General features: G+C 42.0%; 1 protein-coding gene across 2 annotated transcripts in view; it reads right to left on the bottom strand.

Annotated features, from left to right (window-relative positions):
• The window catches only part of larp1 (La ribonucleoprotein 1, translational regulator), a 44774-nt gene that overhangs the window by 2482 nt on the left and 15543 nt on the right, over positions 1 to 26749 (bottom strand). Inside the window, exons 2-14 of one of the 2 annotated variants that reach the window (XM_079355647.1) lie at positions 21800 to 21864; positions 20649 to 20714; positions 16831 to 16902; positions 12647 to 12800; positions 10557 to 10691; positions 9772 to 9924; positions 7960 to 8122; positions 6919 to 7063; positions 6308 to 6482; positions 3552 to 3733; positions 2925 to 3023; positions 2199 to 2525; positions 339 to 462 (exon numbers count right to left, since the gene is read on the bottom strand). In XM_079355647.1, the coding sequence (XP_079211773.1) occupies positions 339 to 462; positions 2199 to 2525; positions 2925 to 3023; positions 3552 to 3733; positions 6308 to 6482; positions 6919 to 7063; positions 7960 to 8122; positions 9772 to 9924; positions 10557 to 10691; positions 12647 to 12800; positions 16831 to 16902; positions 20649 to 20714; positions 21800 to 21864 (1860 nt within the window). The remainder of the gene's footprint in view (positions 1 to 338; positions 463 to 2198; positions 2526 to 2924; positions 3024 to 3551; positions 3734 to 6307; positions 6483 to 6918; positions 7064 to 7959; positions 8123 to 9771; positions 9925 to 10556; positions 10692 to 12646; positions 12801 to 16830; positions 16903 to 20648; positions 20715 to 21799; positions 21865 to 26749) is intronic. The other variant, XM_079355648.1, reaches the window with a different exon arrangement.

Consider the following 26749-nt stretch of genomic DNA (forward strand, 5'->3'; position numbering starts at 1 on the left):
AGGCAATCAGTTTTAAATAACACGAGGTGTTGGACAGAGCTGAGGTAGGTATGAAGGTATAGAAATATTAATTGATGAAGGGAAATATAAGAAAAACCCTCTTCATTCTCAGTGTTTACCTTTACTACAATAGTTGTTTTTTTAACTTGTATAATATTTCTGAGAATTCTGTCATAGGAATAAAGTTTAGAGAAGTAAAATGTATCAAACTGCAGCAGAGGATTTCTTTTTTAATATCAGAGAGCTGATATAAAAAAAAAACAAAAAAAACAAGAGGATCAAAAAGTTTGATGTACAAAAACTTCAAGAGCCTGATCTCAGTGTTTTTGTGTCCTTACTTTGCTGGGGTCGAGGGGGACCTGGGGGGACTTCCTGGTTAGGGTCCACAGGGGGTTCAGGGGTCAGACAGTCAAACTCTTCACGGCTGATCAGGTGGACCTTCTTGAAGTTCTCCACCTCTTGCTGTAAACGGGAGAAACAGAGGCGTCAATATGAGGACAGAGACGGCTCAACTTAGAAAAAAAAAAAAAAGGGAGCGAGAGTGTCGACACGAGCTACCTGTGAACATGTCAAAATGTGCTGAGAATAAGGCAGAGTGTTTAGTTAAAAGCAATGAAACCCGCCACAGAGTAATGAATGTAAGTTCAGTTAATACATGAGCAGTAAAAAGACAGTAAAAGTCCCCTGGAATAAAAACAACAGACCTTATCTGCAGCAATCTGGAGATTGAGATGCAGCAACAAAACATGGCTGCCAGAAAGACTTTTTTCACCCTCATGTTGACGTCTCCTTTGCTGTTGTGACAACGACACACCGACCAGCTGGCTTACATCAACACAACAAACCCTGAATATTCTACCAGCGACCACCTTCTGATAACAAAACAGCTCCCGCTCCTCCTACAACAGCAGCAGCTACATCAACTCCAAACACAGTGTGGAGTTAAACGCTCACTATGCTTGGTTAATTCCTAAAGACCATCGCTTAATGACTCACACTCTTCCAAGTCTCTTCAGATCTGTGAGCGTCCATCTTTGTCTCCCCCTGCAGCCCGTCACTTCGACCCCTCAGGCCGAGGCTGTGCGTGTGGGGTTTATTTATAAAAAAGAAAAAAGAAAAAAAGAAGCCCGCTCTGTTCCACACACAGCTGGATGTGTGCTGGTGAGCACGTGAAGGTCTCACAATGAAGCCAACAATGCTACAATGGACAACAAAAAACAAAACAAACTGTGTTCCCATATCCAGAAACAACTCTAACTGAAGAACCAACTCAAACACCAGCTGGTCTGAGAAACAGCTCCAGTGTCAGAGCCCCAGCTGATGTGGAAGTTGTTAGAAGAGTTACATAGAGTAGATTCATTTCCAGACTAATGTGAGCTTGAAACTCTGCTCGAGTCCTTGTTTCAGTCTTCTTTTTTTTTTTTTATTAAAACAACAAGAGAGTGCGGAGCGAGGACAGCCCATACAGACGATCACACTGAGGGTGTTACAGAAACCTTTGCTAGCAAACATTTATTTGATTGTCTTCGATTTGTTTTTGATAGTTGCTAAACCATAGACCTTGAGAAATCAACTCATTAAAGATTATCAGCCAGCTTCCAGCTGAGTTATTGTGTGCATTGGTTTAAGTAGAATGTCTTTATTTTATATTGATCCTTCCTAAATGAATCACCAGCTTACAAATGTGTGCAGTCACGGACCCAGAGCTGTAACCACTAAAAAAAGTTTCACAGTAAAAAGCAAGATGGCTCCTGCTGCTCTAAAGGACAGAAGGTCCAATGTGGATCAAGGTGCTTTCTTTTAGTTTATACATGTTTAAAGTAAGGTGAGGTCTTTGTCAGTGGAACAACATGACCTGAATCTTCAGCTGTGATTTCTCCCTACAGAGGAAAAGAGATTTTACTCTGAACTTTACTGACAGGCACAAGATGGCCTTTTTTAATACACTCCAGATATTTAAAATAAATGGAAGCTAAAGGTGAACTCTTTGGATGCTATTTTTTGAGAACCACAGTAACAGCCACCTAATCTGTTCATCTACTGCAGAGAGTAAGAGAAAAGGACGCAGGCCGGGCAGCAGGGTGCTTTACAGGGAGGTGTGTTTGGGTGTGCTGCGACATCAGCAGCAATTTCTATTCAAGCAGAACCTTAACACGACGGATAATCATCCGAAGATGAACCCTGACAAATGCCCTCACCTTGATGGTGGCGTACTCCGGCTCGTACGTGTCATCCCACAGGTCCTGTTCATAGTAGAAGAGCCCGTCGTTGATCACTTTGACCAGCTCGCTGCTCAGCTTCGAGCGTGATGTGTGGTGTCCCGTGCGGTCGCCCCCTGGGTGCTTCCTCAGGTAGGGCGGCGTCTGCGTCACGATCAGGATCTTGTTGACGTCGTGGTCGTCGATCTCGCCGTCCGTTTCCTCGTCCGACCAATCCGTGAAGGTGTTCCGCCGCCCGTCCATCTGCTCCATCTCCTCGTCGAACATGAAGTCGAGCTCCTCCGGCTCGTCGGGCTCTGCTCCACCCTGATCAGAGAGAGTCGACGAAACATTCAAGAAAAACGTTAGAAAGCGTTCCCTGATGATGTATCTGACTTGAAGTTAAAAAGTATTAAGACTAAGCATGCAGTCAAAGGTGTGACATATTTTTAAGAGAAACACAAAACGACAAAAAATAGCCATAATTGCTTCAACAATAATTATCAATGAGCTCTTCAAATGCATCAAGTACAATCTGTTTCTGACTTCTCGTATGTACAAACATGCGGCTTTTATCGATTGATGATTAGAAAGGTATTAGGTTTGTCTGCTGGTCACAGCTATGAGCCAATGAAAACAGTTGACTCAGTAGCTGCTGTCTAAAAAGAGCACAGACACTTTTCTCCTTCCATTCAAAGTAAGACGGGTCTCATCATCCTCACTCACCTTGTTTCCCGGGGTAGCGGGGGAAGGCGAGGGGCCCGACTTAGGGACTGGGGAGCGAACAGATTCGTCCTTTTCCTTCTGGTGCTGCAACGAGGGGGCCTTCATTTTTATTTAACACGGACACAGGAGGAGAAGGAAATCGTCAGTATAAAAAGAAGGAATGGATGCCAACAGGACTTCAACAAGTGACCACTAAATGATTCACTTGTTTTTGTCTGTGAAGATCAGGTCAATGATTTTCTTTTGTTCGACATTAATCTACTCCAGTTTAAATGTGGACACTTTGAGTTGAACTTCTTCAGTCATGTTACAGAAATGGTAAAAAGTCCAACATAAGAGTCAGAAAAGACGTGTACAGCTATAAGCTTGATATTGAATCTGCATCATATGAAACAGACTAGAAGCAGGTTGTCAATGGTTATATAACTGATATCACAGTCACATAAAAGGACCAAATCTGGGAAATCCCTCCCTGACATCTCACCTAAAAAGGGAAAGATTTCATCAAAGGGAATTTCATTTTCAGCAGTTTATGAAATTTGATGACATTATGCTATGACTTTAAAGCAACGTTCACAAGGCTTCAGTGGTCACCAGTGACCACGAGTGAGACGCCCTGCATTTCACCTTTTCTGCGCTGGCCTTCGGTCTGGCCGGGGAGGGTCTGGGCCTCTTCTTCACTTCGATCCAGGACTCAGAGTCCAGGTCTGGGAGGCTAGCCGAGAGGCCCTTGGGCATCGTCTTGAGGTTGGAGATGTCTGATTCAGTCTTGTTCTGGTGCTTCATCGGCGTGGACATCCTGGGGGACCCTGCAGCAGAGACACACGGTCAGAGGGAACAACGGATAAAACAGTGTGAATGGCAAAGACAGTTTTTTGGTGTATGATTTTCCAAAACTTCACATAATGATGCAGGAGGGCGTGTGGCATCGGCTCAATCGAACGGGTACATTCTGCGCATGCGACTGTAGTCCGTCGTTAGGATGCGAGAAGACCATTTTCACACCGCTGTCGTGCACAACTTGTATTATAGGTAGCCTACTGATCAAGAGTACCGGTAATGTCTGATGAAAAAGTTAAAATGGCACTACATGTCCTGAGTCCTTGGGCAAGACTCTTAAGCCCAAGTGGCTTTCACTGCTTCATCAGTGGCGTACCAATGTGTTTGAATGGGATTAGTTACTTCTGATGGTCACTTTGCAAAGCACAACCACTGCTGTCAGTGTGCGAGCTGGTAGGTGTCGGCCTGCGGTGTAAAAGAGCGTCGAGAAGTCAGATGACTAGAAATAGAAATGCTGTACAAGCTTAAGTCCATTCATTGTTTTACCAGATGTATCTTCTGTGTAACAAAGGTCAGATTGGATCAAGTCTGGAACGACCACAGGGGACGAGGCCCCAGCCAGGTGGGACAATAGTTCAAGACTAGTTGAAGGGAGTTTGGAGATCAGTCTAGAAATATTGATATTAATATACAATTGTGTGCGAAAGTCAGGGCACCCCTTTAAAAACAGCATATTTTATATATTTAAAAATTTATATTCATATTTATTGTCTCTCTGGTATATGGGAAAAAAAGACAATATTGTCAGGAAACATTAATGCATAGTTACATTTTATTTTATAAATTGAACAAAATTACAAAAATGAAAAACATAATTTTGGCATGTGCAAAAGTCGGGGCACTCTACAGCATCAGTACCTTCAGTACTTAGTAACACCCCCTCTGGCAGATATCACAGCTTGTAAACGCTTTTTATAGCCAACAACAAGTTTCTGGATTCTATTATTTGGGATTTTTCCCCATTCTTCCTTGCAAAAGGCTTCCAGTTCTGCAATATTCTTAGGACGTCTTGCATGCACAGCTCTTTTAAGATCTACCCACAGATTTTCGATGATGTTTAAGTCGGGAGACTGTGAAGGCCATTCCAAAACCTTCAGCTTGCGTTTCTTGAGGTAGTCCATGGTGGATTTGGAGGTATGTTTAGGATCATTATCCTGTTGTAGAAGCCATCCTCTTTTCAGCTTTAGCTTTTTTACAGATGCTGTGATATTTGCCTCCAGAATTTGCTGGTATTTAATTGAATCCATTCTTCCCTCCACCCGAGCAATGTTTCCTGTCCCACTGGCTGCAACACAACCCCAAAGCATGATGGATCCACCCCCATATTTAACAGTTGGCAAGGTGTTCTTTTCATGAAATGCTGCTCCTTTTTTTCTCCAAACATACCTTTGCTTATTGTGGCCAAAGAGTTCTATTTTAACTTCATCAGTCCACAGCACTTGTTTCCAAAAGTCATCAGGCTTCTGTAGATGTTCTGTTGCATATTTTTGACGTTGTATTTTATGATGAGGTCGTAGATAAGGTTTTTTTCTGCAGACTCTTCCATGAAGGTCTTGTTTGTGCAAGTATCGGCGCACAGTGGAAGGGTGCACCACCACTCCTGAGTCTGCTAAATCTTCCTGGAGGTCTTTTGAAGTCAAATGTGGGTTTTGGTTTACCTTTCTGACCAGACTACGAGCTGTTCTCTCCGAGAGTTTCCTTGGTCTTCCAGATCTCTTCTTGACCTCCACAGTTCCCCTCACCTGCCATCTCTTAATTATGCCTCGCACTGTGGAAACTGCAAGCTGAAAACGCTTTGCTATCTTCTTGTAGCCCTCCCCGGCATTGTGGGCATCAATTACTTTCATTTTTTCTGTCTTACACAGCTTCTTAGAGGAACCCATGGTTGCTGAGTGTTTGTACAAGGTTTGTGGAGTCGCCGTATTTAAGAAACCCTCAAATTGGCACCAGCTGGCACTCCCTAATGACAATTGTTGACACATGCTTCAGGACCAATGAGCTGGTAGAGGTCTGAGCTTGTAAAAAGAATCTGACACTTTGAAACTCTCAGGGTGCCCCGACTTTTGCACATGCCAAAATTATGTTTTTAATTTTTGTAATTTTGTTCAATTTATAAAATAAAATGTAACTATGCATTAATGTTTCCTGACAATATTGTCTTTTTTTCCCATATACCAGAGAGACAGTAAATATGAATATACATTTTTAAATATATAAAATATGCTGTTTTTAAAGGGGTGCCCTGACTTTCGCACACAACTGTATATACGTTCGAGCTTTGTGACTTGACAGCTGCAGTTAGAACGAATGGGGAATGAGGGTGCTTTCCACAGAGCTTCTGATGGCCATGGTTCTGTTTGAACAATGTCCAAAGAAATGATGTTTAAAACCTCTGACCCAGTGAGAAAAAGGGGTAAAAGAATTTGGAATTTCACGAATGACAACAGATAAATGATTGACTTCTACGATCATCGTCAGAAATGACAGTTAACTCTTATATTCTAAAGGATTTCAGATAAATGCAAGGCTGACTCGTCCGTTACCTCTGGGCTCCTCTGTAGGCTGTCTGGGGACGAACTCGGGGCAGTTGATGAGTTGGGAGAAGTCGGTGTGTGTTTGGTTCAGCATGGCCAGGCCAGGCAGAGGCCATTTCTCTGGATCCACTTTCCGACGGATCTTCATGTCGATCACTTCCACTTCTTTACTGTCCTTCAAAGCCTGAACGAAGGTTTAAGGGTTTAATTAAACAACCATTACAATGGAATGGCTTTATAACACAATCTTTGCAGAAACAGACAAAAAATTCATTTATTCAGGTTTCAAATTGTGTTCAATGAAATCACGTTGAAATCAGTGTTGAGTTGAAAATGTTAGTAGATAGACTTGCTTATGAATCAAATCCTCATTGTAAAAACAAGTTTTACATTTTGAACAGCAACTGAAGCTGATGTAGCGCTTCAATGTTTACATGTACTTGAGAAACAGACAGGATTTAAGCATCTCATCATTTCTGAACAAGACAACATTTACCTTAATTTAACTCAGTTGAATTATAATGTCTGACTGCTGACCACATATTGACTGGATTACACTTCTTTTTTTGACTGGTCACTTCATTGAAATCGAATCAGAGAGTCAAAGAAAGCCTTCTGACCTCTAGAATGACCCCGACGTCAGTGGTGAGAGCCTGCACTCTGTGGAAACTGGCGACAAGTCCGACGGGTAGGAAGCCCTCCTGATCCATCTTCCTCCGGAGGAAGAAGTCTCGCTCCAGGTTATCCAAGCTGAAGTAGTACTCACTAGAGGAGGGAGAGAGTCATAAGAGAGACGTGATCAAAGTCTTTGCTACCAAAGAAATCGGCTCCTTTGGGTCGAGGTTTGGAGGGACCAAAACAAACGTGTGGGGGAAAAGAAAAACCAATGAAGACTAAAACATGTCATTCACTGGAACCGCTCCTCTAAAACAAAGTATTTGTCAGAGAAAGTGTCTGAATAACTTAAAGTTTCAACTAAAGGGGGCTCTCAATCAGGAAACTGTTTAGTTCCCTCAAGAGGATGACACAAAAAACTGCAGTTCAACCAACAGTGTGTGTCTCCAGAAAAAACAAAAAAAACCTCACACTGCTCGAGCCTAATTTAGCCTTCTCACAAAAGCACTGCACTCTGGGAATTTCCCTTCAATGTTCAGAATGAGCTGCGTGTGTGAACACAAATGGCCACAGTAGCTTTTTACCATAGAACTCATCAATAGATGTAATATGTGGGGGAAAAAAGCTAATAAGAGCTTATACTAGGATTTTATTTATACGTCTCGTGTTGTACGGCAGAGAATCTATAAACACAGTGACAGAGTGCATCGCAGTAACCTTTGTAAAAATCTGATCTCTGGTCTCAGCTGAAGACTTTAAACACCTTTTAAGGCTTAGAGTGTCTGTGCCAAACTCAGAAGAGGAACTGTGAAAGAAAATATTTGAATAAAGCTTCCACTGGGCTGTGCTCGTCGGCCTCCAACAATGTAGTGAAAAGTTCATCTTTTCTTAGTCATTTCTGAGATCAGAGCTGTAAAAGTCCTCTCCATTGTGTTTGAGTCAGAGAAGAGACATGAGGAGCTCATCATATCTACAGAACTTCCGACAGCTGCTGATAAACCCCCGTGTGGTTCTTTTTTTAGATGGGAAGGGAGAAGTGTACTCACATCTGCCTCTTGATGTAGTCCTTGAGCAGGTCCTGGTCCACAGAGTACACGTCATTGCTGCTCATGTTGTCGTAGTAATAGGTCACCGTGTTGCCGAACTTCTGGCCGTAAGCAGTGTCTTTCATGTCATAGGACTTGTAGCCGTAGTGGTAGTCATAGTGGCCTTTAAAGGAAAGAGACTTGGGTCAGGTCCTCTAAATCCATTTCAAAAGGAGATCCAGGCCTATTAGCTGTAGCTCCTGTATTTCTGCTTTTACATGCTGATTCTGTAAACAGTCATAATAAGATGAATACAGTATTGCCTGATGAATACAGAATGTATCTCTGTTTGAGTATGCAGGTACACATGAGAGGTGAGTAATTATAGTGACTTTCTCTCTGAGCATTTCTCTTAAGTTGCTCAAAGTTAGTGAGAAGAGAGGGACAGAAAACTGGACCTAAATTATTTATCTGATCTTTGGGATATTTGTTTTGTCTGTAGTTCAATCCAATGCCTGTGCTGTATCAGTATGGGGTGGGGGTGGGTAAACACTGCGTATGGGGGGGGCAGTGAGGGAGACGCATGCCAAAACCAACAGGCCTTTACAGAAACTTGCTCCTTCTGTTGGATTCAAGGCCGTTCCTCGTTCCATTCAACAACTTTCGTGGTCGCTGCACTTTTTTTTGTTTTCACAAGAGCCTCAGTGAGGCCAGTTTAGGGTCACAACCACCAGGTCTGAGCACAGATCCTGTCAGCTTCATAAAATACAAAACAGGTTTTTACGTTTACAAAAAGCAGGTAAAGGACCTTACTTATGGCTGTATTACAAGAGCCCAGCTACAGTTATGCAAACCCTCAGAGAGAAACAAATCAGTTCCTATAAATATTTTTTACTATATTGTATATAGTCTCTGCTTCGAGCTTTTCATTGCAATAGACAACATGGGGAACCCTTAAAACACAAGTTACTGTTGGGCTTTCTAAAGGAGTTTTCTCATCAGCATGCTGAGCGAGGATTCTAGATAGCTATTCTTCTATTTGCTTGGACAACTTTAATAACTTGTTTCAGTGTTATCTGTTAGGAGAGTCACTTGATAAGCCTCTTTGGGCTTAATTGGCTTCTCCAGCAGATTTCTTTTAAAATATCTTTTTTGTAAATTAACTAATAATACTGTATATTTATTTTTTTTCCATTTGATCTATTTGGTTTGTTTTCAGTGAAATAAATACAATAAAAAATAAAAAGATACTGTTGATACACTGATGTCGTTTCTCGTCTTTACTTGCACGTGATTCAGCTGAGGTAATATGGCTTTTTACAGAGCCAAACTGTAGTTTGTTATCGAAGTTAAGTTCAACGTTTCTTCAGAGGGAAAGCTCATCTCTCAAGTTCAAATATCTAACCTTGGAAGTCACACCACAAACACAAAGTTTGCTTTTAGAACCAACTCGCTCCTCTTCTGCTAGTTTGGAAAATGTTTCCTTTTTTTTTTTTTTTTTTTGCTTTAATGCCAAGATCAGAGCTGTGAAAGTTCTCCTCACGATTGTTATTCAGAGAAGAGACATGAAGAGCTCATCATCTCCACAGCATGTCTGCAGGTTAGTTCACCTTCCTAAAGCGTGAATTCAAGTCCCCGTCTTCATGTTTGATGTCATGATGATGATGTCATGTGGGTTGTTTATAATACGCATCATCAAAGGTCACTGTTGTTTTTGGAAGCACAAAAACTTACCAGCACAAGGAAGTTAGAGAAAAATGTCAAAGTTGTATTTTAATGTTTTATGGTCATCTCTGTGCGCGTCTCTACCTGTCAACAGAAAAGCACTTTTACCTCTCCCACTTCCTCTGCCTCGTCCCCGGCCTCGTCCTCTTCCGCGTCCACGACCTCTGAAACCCCCACGGAAAGGCGCTCCCTCGCTCTTAACGCTGGACACCTCGTCGTGGTCGTCACGCCACTCTCTCTCGTATTTCTGACTGTGCCAGTCTGCAAGAAAACACAGAACCCTGTCAGCGAAAACACGTCACCGCACTGTGGACGAGCAAATCTCTACTTAAACCTGAATCGACTCAATGCAACCAGCAAAGATTGTGCAGCAGATTTATTTAAATCAAGAGGGTTACCAGAACGTTTAATCTGCTGCACAAAGGATCAAATTCATTCTAAGCCACTGACACATTTTATTTCCTCTGAGATATTTATAGTGTGGTCCTATAAAGAAGCTAAGTTATCAAAGCAGAAGTGGCTGAAGAGCACAGTGAGATCTGTCCACATCCTGCTGAGTCATGCTGCTGTCTGTGCACTGACAGATCAACAGCTACAGATGCAGTTTAATACGAACGCAATCAGCACGACGGACTGCAATGTGCCGTCACATGCTCTCACAAGTCATACACCAGCAGCAGCTAATAACTGCTGGCATTTAAATCTCCACGTGAAACCAGCCGGCTGGGATTTCACACTCATACTCAAACTTAGTTTCACACACCTTTCTCTTTATAGAAAACTTTAGGCCTACTCTTTTATTGTTGTAAAAATCAGTTTAAGAGCCAGAAAAAGGCCCCAGAAGAATGTTCTAGTAGTATCCATTAATGAGTGTGGTGACATCACATACTGACCTCTGAGGTCGTTCCTGGCGTTGGGGGGCAGGCGGGGGTTTTCGTTCTGTCTGCTGTTGTTCCTGGAGGCCGAGCGCTCCCTGGGACCCTCGGACTTCACCTCGATCATCAGAGGAACCCACTTGTGCTTGTTTCCTGTTTTAACGACACGGTGGCACAACAGTTAGATAAGAAAAACGCTTTAGTCGCTTACTCCGACATGTGCAGTGTGTTCTTGGTTACATCATTTGTAAAGGGTAAAGACAGCGGGGTATTGGTCAACTTCTGACAAGAAAAAGAAAAAGTGTCACATTGTCATTATTAGAAACCCCCAAACTCTTTGAAAACGGGACTCAAACGTTCAACAGCAGATAATACTATTTTAAATTCTCAGTCATTTCTTTGATGATAACATTTAATGTCGGCTTTCATTCCTGCTGGCTCTAATTGACGTGGCAGCTCGAAGCCGTCTGCAGTACCTCTGTTAGCCAGCAGAGTGCATCAGACATTGGCTCTTTGAGGCAACATCTGGTTGTAGGTGTGTTGTGTGGATGTGTGGGTGACAGTGCAACAGATGCAACATGCAGTGAGAGAGAGGAAATGACAGCCGGCTTAAAGCAACGTGTCCCTCGATCTACTGACTGGTCTGTTTTCTCCTCTCTCGTGTCCTGTCCTCAGAACTCAAAGAGGTTTTTTGATCAACACTACATAATGTTCCTAATAAAGCATACTAAGGTCTATACAGTAACAGATCTGATAACAGGTGTAAACATCTTACCATTTGTGATTTCCACAAACAACATTTCTAACAGCTGGCACATTATTGATCTTTAATAACAGATGCTGGCCCCCATTCACTTTGTGAAACAGCCTTAAATCCCATTTCTAATATTAGCGACCAATTTAGAGTGTAAATCTGATTTACTGTAATCTAATCAGCTCAGCGTGATTGAACCACTGATTTGTTTGATTTTTCTTCTGCTTCAATGCTGCGATCAGAGTTTTTAAAGTTCTCTTCATTGATTTGTGTAGTCAGAGAAGAGACATGAAGATCTCATCACCTCTCCAGCATGTCAGCAGGTTAAGACCGATTTGTCTTAAGTCCAAGGATATTTTATATTTATTAACACAACTTACATTTAGTAAGATGTCATGATATACCTTAACCTTGCACATCTTAAGCCTTTTCAAAAAGTTCCTTCTGAAAATAAATGAAATATTTGTCTGAGAAAAAAAAAAACATCTGAAACTGGCTACATTGTTATAACATCGTTGTCGCATCTGGATTTACTAGTTTCATTTTTTCACCCTCAGCCTTTACTGATGGGACAGCTGAAGAGAGAAAGGAAGAGGCAAGAATGCGGGTTGAGATGCACCAAATGGTCACAGATCAGGAATCGAACCATGCCTCTCTTTATTCGTAGGGGGGGCTCGAGCATGACTACGAAACCAGGGCTCCAAGTAAACGCATTTATTTAAAAGTGATTACTGTCTTTTTGTTCTCTTTAGGGAAATAGACATGGAATGAAATGTTCTGACAGGCTGCAGAGTTGAGTTTTGGGACACCAGAAATGAAACTGGAAACTTCTGAAAAATAATCAATCACCACAATGTAGAATCATAAATGTATCAATGTTTAATCCGAGCATACACACTTTGTGTTCGCACAAAAAAGCAAAATCCGTACCTCCCCTCACATCTTCTTAATGGTTTTCATCATTTTTTCTGGCTTGGTTTAACAGATTGATTCGTCCCCTATTATTGTGATTATTCAGACTTTTGTGGCAAATAAATACTAGGGGGAATTCTGGGAAATTCTTGTGAAGTCTTGACATTTTCCCCTGAAAACTAAAAACTGTTTGAGACGGCATCATAACTAAAAGTGGTCCAAAGAAAGTACTGATTCAGGTCTTCTTATATTTCTCATTGTTTAGGCTGACACGCCAGGAGAAATCCTTTCATTTTATTAACTTGGACACTTTATATGGATGTCAAACGGGAGGAATTAGTATCAAACAATGGACCCTGTATGAGTGCTATTATTAGCACATGCCGTTGTGTGCTGTACATCAATCTTCTAATCACGTGGGAAACGCATCATCCATATTCACCTTTTTTCTTCGGCCCGTTCTTCTGGGAGTCGTCGTCTCCGTTCTTCTCCTCTCCAGAGTCGTCCGACTTGGCCTTCAGGTTCTCCTTGCTCTCCTCGATGCTCTCTCTCTTCTCCTTAGACTCCTTCTTGGCCGTCGTCACCTTCTTTGGGCCCTGCAGGGGAAACGGGTTGAGACAGAAAGACATTTAGAGGTCTGGTGATGTGCAAATCCTCTGATCAATTAAAGAAGACTGAAGAGACACAAGAAGAGTGGGATTAAAGGAGACAATGCACAAAGCTACTAATGGTAACACTTTTTATAAAAGGACACAAAATGTACACAAACTGGTGATACTGAAGTGACATTAAACTAAATGCCATTTGGACAACTAGAATGCTGACTTGAAACGAAAACATTCTTTTTCATTCTTTGAGCAGACACGGATTACAGTCAACAGACCACTCTGTGAACCCCTCCCTCCAAATGCGTCATTTTTTTGTTCTAGTTTCACAAAGTTAGCAGGCGACATGTCGAGGTAGACTTGACCTTTTAAGATTCCGAGTTACCAAAAGCCCCATTTCCACCGAGTGGTTCGGCTCGTCTCGGTACGCATTTTGCGGTGTTTCCATAGACTAATCCCGGGAAAGATTCCCAAATAAATCGATCCGTACCGTCCCACATTTTGGGACCCTTCCATTGGGGTTCCAAGAATATCAAGCCGACCCGAAAAGGTGGAGCTAAACACTGCAGTTTGCTGATTGGTTGAAAGAATCGTCACTTCTCATGTGACAAACAGTAAACAAAACCGCTGTGTTCAAACCATAGACTGATTGTTTACGTCTGTATTTCTCCTTGCGGCACATAACTTCTGAAACAGAGCTTGATTGAGTTATTTAATAAAGATCCACATGCCAGTGACAAAGTGGATGAACTGCTGGATGTCTTCCAGTGTGGGTTTTGTTTGTGTAGCATTTTTCCTCCTTTGTTGAATTCATATGACACACCCTACCAAATAGGGCACGGGTGGCTGTGGAAACACAAACGGGATCAGGTTTAACTGAACTAAACCGTACCGGACTGCTAACTGGCCAAAAGATAAAGTAAAAGAAATACCTAACTGAACCAGGGATACTAGAGTCCAAAGGTTTTCAAGGTTGCTATAGTCTTTAGTCACAACCTTACCACAAACTTTAGCCTTTTCTCTTGAAAAAAAAACAAAAAAATAGATTAGCCCCACTTTTAAAGAAAATTATTTTTAATTCATAATCATAAACTAAGCAGAAGCTTCATTTGCTAGCTATCATGGGTATTAAAGCAACCACCAAACGTAATATCAATCAGCTTGAAATCAAAAGCTGATCATGTCTCCCTCTGTGAAATCCAGAACTAGGAATTTCTGTTTCTTTATTTTCTGCATAGCAACAGTAACTTGGGGAGGGGAGGGGCTAAGCAAGAGTGGCTTTTGCACTTCCTGGATGTTTTTATGCCATACTTCATATCAGTGAGAACTATCAACTTGCCCAGCATTGACAATGTTTATCAATGTTCAGTTAGTACATTTACACTCCAAACAGAAAAACATGCATCCATTATCCGTATGAAAATCCAATGAGTGAATTTATTGGGGTTAATTTTCTACAAAGTTTGCACCAGTCAGTATGAGATTGTAGTTCAGAGACAGCATTTATCAACTCAAGCTGAAATTGCAAATACTACCTCCTGAAGGCAACAAAAAAAGGTCAGGAACAAAGCAGACTTTGCATGTGGTTTCCACTTGCCATTATCTCTTTAGTTCTGTCACATTATAAGCGCCACCCGTCGCCTAGCCCAGTCTGAGCTAACAAACAGTAGCAGAATATCCTTCACTGGTTATCTCTGCTCACAGAGCCGATATCCCGCTTTAATTCAAATCAAACAGAGTTCGACAGTTCATCTGCTCTACGACAGCTCGCCTATCAGTCACACAGGGCTGTGAGGTTTGACAGCCCTGAGAGGTTTGCATAGAAGTCATGCAAAGCATTCGACTCAAGTGGAGTAAGACAAAGGACACATTTCAAGGCCCAAACCTTTGTGTCCACATACTCAAAACATCCTGACATGCTTCATCTTTGCAGTGTCATTCACAAACTAATGTGATCACACTAAACTCACACTTCAAAACATGCACAGTCATCTTCTTTTAACAGTAAGTCGCACAAAAACAACCAAACAGCAAACGAGGCTCAAGCAGTTCTGTTGGAGCTTCTGGGTTTAAATCATTATGTAACAAACCAGCTTCACAGTGACTTGACTGATGGAGAGTTGATTTTACAAAGTGAAATTACAAACTTAAAACATGATTAAAGTAAGCTGCTGTACTATGTACCAGGCTGCCATGGTTCTGATCATCACACTTGTCCATTTTGGTGGCTTGCAGGGTTTACACTGATAGATGTGAGTATTGACATGTTAAAGGCACGGTAGGTAATTTTCTCCAGATACACTTGTTAAGTTTTTAGTTGAAATTGTTTGTATGTCCTGACAGTAATTAAGATCTTATGTGAAAAAAGAACGAAGAAAAAAAGTCATCTGTAGCAGCTGTCGGCCTGTAAAAACTTCGACCAATGTTGGATGACGTTTCGTTTTTTCATAAACTAATCAAGCCTCTTTACCCAATGCATGCACGAACCCACGCTGAAAGCATGAGCTGAAATACGCTTGTGGACCAATGACGCTAGTGCATGTAAGTGAGGGGCGTGGCTTTTGAGGGAGCACAGGGAGGAGGGGGTCGGTGAAGACGGAGAACGGAGAGGATGCTACTTTCAAAATCATGCTAGTTTTCGAAAATGACCGACCATGCCTGAAATAGACATCCGATTAAATTCCTTTCAATCACCTCTTCTATAGACGGAGAATCCATCAATCCAATAAAGAAACCTAAAAATGAAATCTTACTTTGATTGTTTGCTGGTAAGATTGAGTTTGGATTGTAGCTCCTTTGGTCAACTTTCTTGATTCTGCTGAACTACATGTGTGTTCTGCACAGAGTGTTTCTATCATTTCTAAAAAGTACTTTGTATCTTCATATCCATAAACCTTTGTTTGGTGTTCAGAGTTGTTCAGAATTGTTACTGTTTGTCGAAATACAGCTGACGCTTTAAATAGCGAGTTTATGAAACGAGGCCCAATCTATGTGAAATGCTTCATAAAAGGAGGAAGATGAACAACAAAAAGAGGTCATCTGACAGGGGTGCACCTTTTAGTATCTTCTATTCAAACAAGCTAACTGATAGTTTGGGGGTCTGTTAGCTAGTTGTGACTCAACTCCCTGCATGTCCCAGTGACTGCTGAGGTTACATAACAAGCAGCTGCTCTGATTTTGACAGTTTTGACAGTTGCTGTAATTTAATCTAGACCAATGAAAGAGCGCTATCTAATGCTACTAAGATTGCTATTGCTAGCTAAAGTTGCTAAAACTGCCATTTAACTGGAGTAAACACTTAAATTACATGATTTTTTTTTTATTATTTGTGTTTCCGTTTTAAGTCCTGAAGTGTTGTTTTTAAGCTTGATGCAACGTATGGATCTTATTATTTGGATATGACGCTGCTTGATTTTATTCTTTTATATTTCATAGACTTGTCTGATGTTTTCTTACAGTTTTAAATAAATTACATTTTTAAAAGTAAATACAAATGATCATTTCAATTTGTTTAATGTTATTTCTCTGCCTTGGTCATGGTGTTGGGTGTGGGTAAGGGGAGGGGGGTGGGTGGGTGTGGAGAGGGGTGGGTGGGTGTGGGGGAGGGAAGAGGGCTGGTGGGTGGGGGAGCAGGCAACGGAAAGACCCATTTCGTACAAAGCTTCCCTTATGGTGGTGACAGTCTTTGTTTTTTGTTTTTGGCAAATAGGAATTGATGTACTCCGATTGTCCTTTTTTTCTTCATTTTTGTGACTAATTACTTTGTTGTGGGGATGTGGGGAAAAAAACAAATCATTTCAATGGATCACAGTGTTGAATGTGCAGGAGATGACTAAGCAGTGTGACTGTTAGCATGCTAACCTAACTGCAGGGAAATAAAGTACTCAGGGCCTCAGTGTTCACTGTTCAGGCCCTTACATTATGTGGTGTTGCATTTTGAGGTGATTAGCTTGTTACAGGTGCGATTATTAGGCAGGCAGGCTGCAGGTTTCAGGTTTCAGAGGCTGCAGGTTGGACTTACAGTGAATCTCCATGAGTCTCTGACCTGCCTGACAGTCGGCGGGCAGGACACGGTCCGTGTCACTGCCTCGATCTGAACAGAGGGAGGAGGGAACAGCAGTTTAGAGAGGACAATGAGGTGGACCATGATGTACACACACACACACACACACACACACAATCACACACACAGTATGTAGAAAAAAAACACATGGGGACAAATATGAAGCTAGTTTCTAATCTTAACACCTTTGGGGACTTTTCAGGCCCTGAAGTTAATGTACCAAGTCATCAATGGGTCTTTCCAGGCCCCTGCAGCTCTAATCTGTCTGTTTTGTGCGAGGGGAGAGTCTAACTATTTTATTATCATCTCTTTAGAAGCCCTTCTCTCGGTTGTTTCTCTGCGTAACATTATGATGGCATTATGTTTCTTTCATTTTTCATCCAACACTAAAAAGCTCCCTGTGGGTTTCATCCCGTTTCAACTCAGTGGCTAACAGCCTAATGTTGTCTCATTACATTCAGAATAGGATACATTTTCCTGCTTCACTGCTTTGCTTTCTGGACAGATGGGAATATAAGGCGACTATTTCTAGCGAGGACAGAGAAGTGTGAAATGAACCATTAAGGTAGGCGACTGTGTTTAAAGCTCAGGTGTGAGAGGTGATTTTCCCACCTGGAATCGTTAAACGTGTGTGGGCTAACGGGCGGCTGAGAAAATGTCGACAGAGATGCTGCTGAGATCTGAGGGATGCTGATTCATTCCTCTTCACCACAGGGAGGAACGCTGGAAGCTCTGGTTACAGTTGCTTTCACAACCATAAATAAAGAATGCTAAACATGACAACAGCAACTCAAACAATGACGGTCTTACTTATCTGGATACATGTCACTCAAGGAAACAGGATGGTAGGTGATCACATGAACAAATGGTAAGAGAAATGAGGGCTCGTTATGTTGGATGGAAGGCAGCGATGTGACGCTTTATTTTGCAGGAAGCCAGTGTTCAGTAAGTGAACGCGTGTTGCTTTTACTAAACCATGCTGTTTGATAAAAGCACTTTGCATGTGGGTGGAGAGGACTGAGACAGAAGTGGTGACAAAGTATAAATCTTTCTTTATTCCATCAAGGAAAAAAATGACGCCTCAGATTGAGCACTTCTGTTGTTATAGATTATATGTAAATGAAAAGTTAAAGGGGACTTATTATGAAAATCCACTTTGATAGTGTTTTTTTATTTGGGTAACCTGAGGCTCTGCCGACCCACAAAACGTGAAATAAACCCATCCAGTCCTTAGTTTGTGGTCTACATAAGTCTTACAACACAAAGAGAAGAGCTCAGTTTCAAATTTGCTCTCCTTGTGACATCACAGTGGGATTCTCTAAAAAAACTAAAAAAACAACCCACCCGTACACTCCAACCCCAGCCGAGCGCAAAACTGCCATTTTTATTGTCACTCCCAAATGGAGTGAGGTCTACCAGGAAAACTCAGGGGAGGGAGGGGGAGATCTCACTGTATTTAAAGAGATACACACCAAAACGGAGCGTTCGGAGAGAGCTAGTTTCTACAGGGTTAAAAACCTCCTCTGGGGAGCCATGGGAGTGTACCGTGCCTGAGCAGGAGCGGAGCGGTCACACTGGTCAAACAAACTGGACTTTAAGGTTGAAGCATGTTTGGGCACAGTGCGGATTGCCAGTTTGGCCGCGCCCTAAAACTGTAAAGCATAGACTCCAGGACAGTTCACTGCATGAAACTTCTGTTTAAAGTTAAACCCCCTTAACGATTCAATAAAACCCTCCTTTATCAAATCTCAGAGTCTGTTTCTCAGCTTAAATCATTTGTAGGAACTGAGCGGCTGACTAACAGCTGTAAATGTTACGTGATGTATGGTGAACTCAAGCCCCCTAAGAATAGCAGGAGCACTGATCGGGGGGGCAGTCGGGGTCATTGAAGGGGATCCCTACATGGACATCCCTTCCCAGGCCTTGGCAACCGTCTCTAAACTCCAACCGCTCCCACCTATGAATTCTGACAGTTATTCCTGGCGCTGAAGAGGTGACCCACATTTTCCTCCACTCTGGGACACGCTCCCTGCTGGCTGCTCAAACCTGGGCGCTTAAAATAGGAGGGGTCAGCAGGGTTTCTCTCCCGCCGACACACTATCACCAAGGGATCAGTAATAAAAAACGTCACTGAAGAGTGATTGACGACTGCTGCAACTGTCGGACGACAAAATTGAAACACATCCCCATGCAGAGCAACAGCTGTAGGAGGAGTAAGTATGTAGGGGAGGGGGTCAGTATGTTGGGTGTATCAACACCTGAGCAGCGGACCAGAGAAAGACCTTCTGATTCCTCCCTCATTTCTGTTCATTATCATCTTTAGAACAGGCCAACCAGGAGGAGCCAACAGACTCGTGTATTTCATCATTGTTTGTGAGGTGGCGATCGAAGTGACATCCTCAAATATCACCTTCGTTTGACATCTGAACATGTTCGGTTTATTATCATAGAAGAGAACAAAAAGGCTCACAGACCTGTAGGAACTTCTCTGCTCATTTTACACAGATCAGCAAAACATAAACCTAGTGAGACTGGAGGCAGCACATACTTGGCATTGTTGCCTGACGACTCATGCTGCTGAGATTAAAACGATTATTGAGTTTACTCCTCAGTCAATCCACTAACAGAACAACAATTTTAGCCAAAGTTCAATGGAGGTTCAATGGTATACAAAATGAAGGTCAAACATCATTTCTACCAGCTGAAGCACAAAAGCTTCGAAGTCTACAGAATTCTTCTCTAAAAATTACTGACAGTCTTTTTACACCTCTAAACAAAAAGTTAGCATTGATTTAACGACATGTTATTGTTGTCTCTGCACACTGCTCTACAAGTCCTGACTCCACAGAGAACAGGGAAAGACTGAAACTCTTTCCCTTTAAAATGTAGTGCCGTTGATGCAGAGTGGAGTCAGCAGGAGCAGACTGCGCTGTGTGGATCATATGCTTCTGTGTAATCAGTTCAACCACAACTATATAAAGCTATTATTAGAAAATGACACATCCACGACAGCACAATAAACAGGACATCCTGAACTGATCACTTAATTGGTAGGTGATTATGATCATTAGTGACTTGACAGTCGAGTGAGTTTGCTTTATAAACAACAACAACAACAACAACCCAATCACACCCTCATTGAGCATTTCAGTTGTTCCCACTGTCACTCAGGGCAACGGAAACAAAGGGGTTTTTTGGCATGTAAACAAACAGAGATTACACGTCACTGATCGGGTGCCTTCGAAATTCATTTGTCAAAAACGTTCTACGTTTCTATCCACTTTGAAATCAAACATATTCCTGCTCTTACGACACACAGGAGAGAGGTGTGAATGCAAACACACTCATCTGCAGCTCAGTATTTTGGGAGTAATAAACTCGTGATCGGAGTCAGAACACAGCCGCTGCTTTCTTGCATGAGAAGGACAATCTTTCACCACTCAAAGAGAAAGAGCACAATCATTCCAGCCAATTCTGAAGGGCAAAAACAATTCTTCCCTCTCCATCTATCTTGCTTTAAGATGCTTCCTTGTCCCTTCTGTCTGCTAGCAATCAACTAAATAATGCCCACCAGCTGCGAATGGCACACTAAAGACAGGGTAACTGACATTTTTATGAGCCGATGATCCTTTAAGAAGACCAAAGTGGATCCAGGCATCGAAACGATAATCCTGTGGTTAAAGTGCCCGACTAAAGTGCAGACAGACACCATCCTCACCACATCTGTGTCCTCTGCACACCAACCTGTGACACGTCAGACATACGTTTACACCTACCTGCATGTCTTTTGTTGCAATTTCCCCCGGAGTCGGCCAGCTGTTGGTGTCGCCAAAATCCCCAACCTGAGGAAGAAATGAAAAGACAAAGCTGGGTGAGCAGGAGCATCAAAAGTTTAGATTACACCGTTAGTGTGGATACAACAGAGTAATAATGAGATCTTAAAAAGGAGTGGGGAGTGTCATTAGCTTTCCTTGTTTTCTGCTCAAAGTTCATGTTCATAATGTGTGGGGGATGAAAAAAACTACCAACTCAAACATCTCATTAGATCCACAAGCTCAAATGTTTTATTCAATTGTCTTTGTCTGTGCATTCAGTCAAAGTCTTGTCACTACTTGTTATATGGCAGGCAGCTGTATAACTGAGAGGTGGAAGGCATGACTCATCGTCACTAATGTAAACAAACACTGAGCACTTTTGCACAGCTCGCGTGGCGCTCATCAGGACTTTGGTCTCTGATGAGAATCTTACAGAGAAACTGGCCTTAACCCGTCAGTCAGTCAGGCGGCACAGCGTCCGTCATTACAGGTGGGAATCTGGAAATGAAACGTTTGAAGGAGCATCATGCTCACCAGGAACTCATGTTTACATAGCAGGGACTTATTGAAGGGAGGATCCTCCAGCTGCAGAAATCGAGAAGAAGCTCTGACCTGATGAAAACACTGTTTGAATTGGCCCTGGACTTTGTCAACAATGACATCCAGTAAAAGGTGTTGTCTGAAGCTTATCGATATCGAGCAGCTCACTGCATCTGTAACTGTTAAAATAGCTGAGATGGTGAACTATTTATTGAACTATTTATTTACTACATTCCTAAACTGTAATCATTTCTGGATCGATCTGGTTATTTGATGACCTGCGTTGTCTTTGTTAAAAATGAAGATATTTATTGTCGTGTTAAATAAAGAGGAATATTTCAGGACCCAGGTACTCGCTGAGTAAAGACTGATATGTGGCTCTTGGCCTGCGTCTAACATGCCGTGCATCTGGTAGGTTCTATGAAGCACACGCAGTGGGTTTTTTCTCTGCCAAGGTTACCCGAGTCTTCACGCGATACTTTGATTCAGAGGGTTTGTTAGGAACAGTTGATTAGTGGTTGAAGTCACATGTAGAGATATTACACACACAACACACACAAACAGAATGTTACCTTTCCTCCGCGCCTGGCTTTGGGTGGGTTCCCTGCTCTGACGACTTTGGCAGGACCGGTCGACTCTGAGGAAACAAAGGAAGAAGGGCGACGTTACAATCAGCTCGGCATTAATGTAAGACCAGCAGTGACTTCAAGTGAACACTGGAATATTGGACATTTGCTGGAGCTTCACTTAGTAATAAGGCTGTTGTGTAAAAAAGAAATTGCGATTTCAAACGGCTAGTGAGCATCTCCATCTGCATCATAACAGAAAAGAAAACGACAGTTGACAGTGATGAGGAGAGAAAGGCTTTCACACTTGCAGAAATCTTCTGAAAAACTCCAGAGATTACCCGGCTGTATACGTAGACGGAAACAGCAGAATTTTTTGCTCACACTTCATTAAGAGTTTCTCCTGCCACACCCTTAGTTTTTTGTTTTTTTCAGCAGTGTGGGCCGAGTGGAGCTGAACACCGCAGGATTTTGTTCAGAGAATTCACCTCGAGCGAATGAGACCGGGAGTGACTCTTAAATACTTGAATTTCCCTCGGGATCAATAAAGTATCCATCTATCTATCTAAAGCCAACTTCAATTAAACATGTATATTGACTTGTTTAGTTAAATCTGTTTCACAGGTGTTGTTGCTTCTCTTACACTCTGGAGTGTTTTATACATACATGGAGCTGTCTGTTTATACAATAACATTGTGTTTTAAAAGTTCAGTCTTGGGAGGATTCAATAGACAACATGACCACTGGGATATAATTAAGCTGGTACAGTTCCTAAAATAGCTCCTCTCCAGTGAAACACTCTTCAACAGATTAGGGTTAATGGATCAGCGCTGGTCGTACCTGGTCGAGAATCTTCCCAACAACAGGCCATCTAGGCTGATTTAATTGTGCTCGTTTGTCTCGTGTCCTGAAGTCACAGATCCGGCCTGTTTCCATCTTTGGCGGCTGTTGCCACAATAGACCATGAGGGAGTGAAAGCGGCTCACATGGACTCAAGCGAGCCGTTTACACCGAAGAGAAAATCTCGGTAAGCTCCTTAAGGACGATCATGTCGAGGGACGAGGCCAGAAATAAGGAAGAGAGGGGGGAATACAATCCGTTGGCCAACTGCTTCACAGACAACACCGAGAGCAGCAGCTCTGCGCTTTGAGTTTATCCTTAAAGGACAGAAGGGAGAAAATCTGCTAACTAACAGGCTGCGAGCTGGTCATTAGTAAAAGGCCGGCATTTAGAATTACTGCAACAAATATCCCAATATTAATATTCTTTATCGACTAATCTTTAAAGTTGTGGACTGAGAAGTAATTCCACAATCATTTTATATTGGATGATCGCTCCTACAGGTCTGTGGTCACTAATGATGCAAAAGCTGTTTGACTTGAAACTGAATGTTAAGAGTATCGCCTCGTCTCCTTTAAAGTAACAAAAATATAAAGAAAAAGACATTTCTGCGTTCGACAAACTTTCTGTGAAACCAAATCCATGTCAATCTGCATGCATGCTTCACCAAGTGCTCCTGTTCAACAGTCGCCCTCAGAGATCACAACCTGTTACACACACACACACACACACACACACACACACACACACACACACACACACACACACACACACACACACACACACACACACACACACACACACACACACACACACACACACACACACACACACACACACACACACACACACACACACACACACACACACACACACACACACACACACACACACACACACACACACACACACACACACACACACACACACACACACACACACACACACACACACACACACACACACACACACACAGTGTGTTAACATGTCACGGTTGTTCACATCCCTGAGGCTAAACTTAGAGAGAAGAAATCTGAAATCTGAACGGCTAGGAATGGATGAGGATAGTTCAACTGAGCTGAATGCAGGAGCTACATTTTCTGACTGAATTTAACCAGCATGATAAAAACTGAAAATGACAAGGTAAATAAAATGCAGCACAAGAGAGAAGTAAAGTCACAATGGAGTTCACTTCATAATATCAAACCTTTCTCTGGATAGAAACTCAAAGTGTACGAGTGCATAATCAACCAGTGAGAAGTGTGGTCAGCTGAGCGGGATGTTCACACAGACAGAGGCTGTACGGTCGGGCTGAAAGGTCAGACAGGCAGAAAAGATCAGATGTACAAACACAAGAGACACAGGGGATGTGTAGGGGAAATCGTCACGTCCTTGTGTCTTCTCTTTAGACTATTTCAAACAGGCTCATGTGTGCAGTGACTTTTTCTGTGCCAGCATTACGTGCAGGTCGGTCACTTTAAAACAAGAGAGTTCTTATACATGCTTATTTCTTTGGCTGGATCCAATGACATGAGCTGATTCAGAGGCATTTAGATCACGAGTGATAACATTCAAGAAGCAATGTCAAATTCTTGGAAGACAACGTGACTCTGGATGAAATTATTTTCAGTGAAAAGATGGCATCTACTCTTTTTTAAAAGTTTTTTTTTATTAGCGTTGGTCGCAATGATTTCAAAACATTTTATTCTTCCTCGTTCAAAACTCCAGATGTGCATGTTAAGTCAACTTTTTCATAACCCGCTGTAATTAGTCAGTTAAACAAATTATTCATATTTGGTTAATGGGCTCTACTCTCCAGATGTAAATAAGTTGAGTGAACTAAGCACTCTTGGGAGCAGCGTGGTTTGGCAGTATTCTGATCAAGAAAATATGTTAAGGGCCAAAGTCGCCAGTGTTAGCATTGATAGCATTAGCCAAATTCGGCCAACAAAATTATATAGTTGACACACTAAAGTCACGTTTCCACTAAGCGGTCCGGTTTGGTTCAGTAAAGCCTGATCCTGTTTCCACAGCCAACCGTGCCGTATTTAGTAAGCCGGATGCTGTTGTACCCCTTTAATAAATCCAACAAAAGGAAAAACACGACACATGGAACAAACCCAACGATGGAAGACACCTAGCAGTACACAGAGTCCACACACCAGCAGCTGGGCCGACTCACTTTAAATGGGAGTTATCAACAGGTAACGTTTTGGGGTCGAGGGCCCAAATCAAAAGCTTTCAGGCATAAAGTCGCTGACTCGAGTAACATCAGAAGGAACATCAGAAGCAGCACCCTCTGAAGCCATAAAAAAAAAAAAAAAAAAAAACATAAAATTTTTAACTGACAGAATTTGCCTTATAAAGTAAATGTAAGTAAATGTAAACGTACTGTAATTTATTGACTAATTTAACAGACAATACATTCAATACAGTTTATTTCATAATGTATTATGAAACATAAACGACACCTAGTTGCAACACAGTGAATTAAAGCGATGCATCAGTAGCTCCTCAGCTCATTTTAAACTGCTCTTCCTTCCTAAACACATTTCTATGTTGACTTCTTTTTGGATCACACAGTTCAGGAATGTGTTAAAAAGAGAGCTGAAGCTTCTTGACAACACAAATTTGACCTTTGCTTGATCTCGTTTTCTAAACTGTCACAGTCATGTGTCCTCCAGGAACTTCTGACAGAAAGGGCATGATTTCTGGGACGCTACAAATCAGAGTGATTCACAGCATGAAGCGCAAACAATCTGAAACCTGAGCCTATCGTACGATGACGGTGTGTGTCCCGTTTTCAAGTTGTGTTTGTTCAACATAGATCATCCAGCAGGAAGAGGGTTTAACATGGGGGACAGCAGCCAGCTGCATCCGTGCAGAATTTGCCCCTCTCCTGTAGCTCTCTGTGGCATGGACAAAAAAATAAGACTAAAAATGAAACTTAATTTTACTTTTAATTTGTAATTGTTATTTCAAAGTATTTGGACTGTAAAACAAATCCTTTTCATTAATTTCTTAGACTGCTTTTAAAATGTATTTAATATTCTTTTATTATTTTCACTATAATTTCTAAAGCAAAGCAGATGTGCCTTCAACAACGATCAAGTCTTCTGCAGAGGTTTTGTGGCGGCTCAGGACACGGTAAGGAGTGAGAAGCCATTTACACACCATATGTACAGGAAAGAAAGGTACATGACACTATCAGAGCACCGGATCTCAGACCTAAAAAAAACACGACCAACGTCCGCCGCTGACTCCAGACGAAGATGATCTGAAGGGAGCGATCTTAGACCCTGAACGTTTTGAATATAGCCGCCATATGGTGTTAGATCTAAACATGTTGCAAGATGATCAACATCCCTACTCTGTCTCCAATCACTCCTTTTCTATTGGTCGCTCACTTTGACTCCGCCTGCTCGTTAACAGCAAGTGAGACGACAGAGCTCTCAGGTGTCTTACAGGAGGAACTCTAGCTATCAACACAGGGTCAGAAGTTTTAACATGAAGTAGAACAATTCTATTCATCAGGATCAATAGTTCTGTTGATTTATTAGTGGCCAACAAACAAAATGGCTGTCTTAATAGAAGACACTCAGTTTACTTCCTCCAACAGCATGTTTTGATATCAACTGTAACAACTACTTAAGTTGGGATGGGTTTCGAGCGATGACACCCATGATTCATTGCAGTTCATCTTTTTGTTGGAGAAATTTTCCGTTGAACTTTCAATTATTAAATCACTTCAGTCGAAGATTTCCGACATGATCCCATTAGGGATGAGATCTGGTGCCCTGGACCTTCAATGGAAGGACTTCCTTTCATTAGGAGTTTTTCCAAAACATCAGCCTGTGGTTTAGACTCAAATGCATGCAAGTCAGTCCATGACTTTAATTAAAGAGGGGCCTACAGGTGGAGGATCAGGCGGTCTGCCACATGCGGGCCCATGTGAACAGAAATCTCACCGAACAGAATGAAAGTTTCCTCTAAGCTGCCTGACGTAGAAACTTGTGCAACGACGACGTGCTAATTTAAGAGAAGGAATAAGCAAGAATTCCTTCAGTATTTATTCATTCTTATCTGCTTAGTTTGAACAGTGGTGTGCAAGTTACA

Source organism: Symphodus melops, assembly GCF_947650265.1.
Source record: "Symphodus melops genome assembly, chromosome: 11".
Lineage (NCBI taxonomy): Eukaryota > Metazoa > Chordata > Actinopteri > Labriformes > Labridae > Symphodus > Symphodus melops.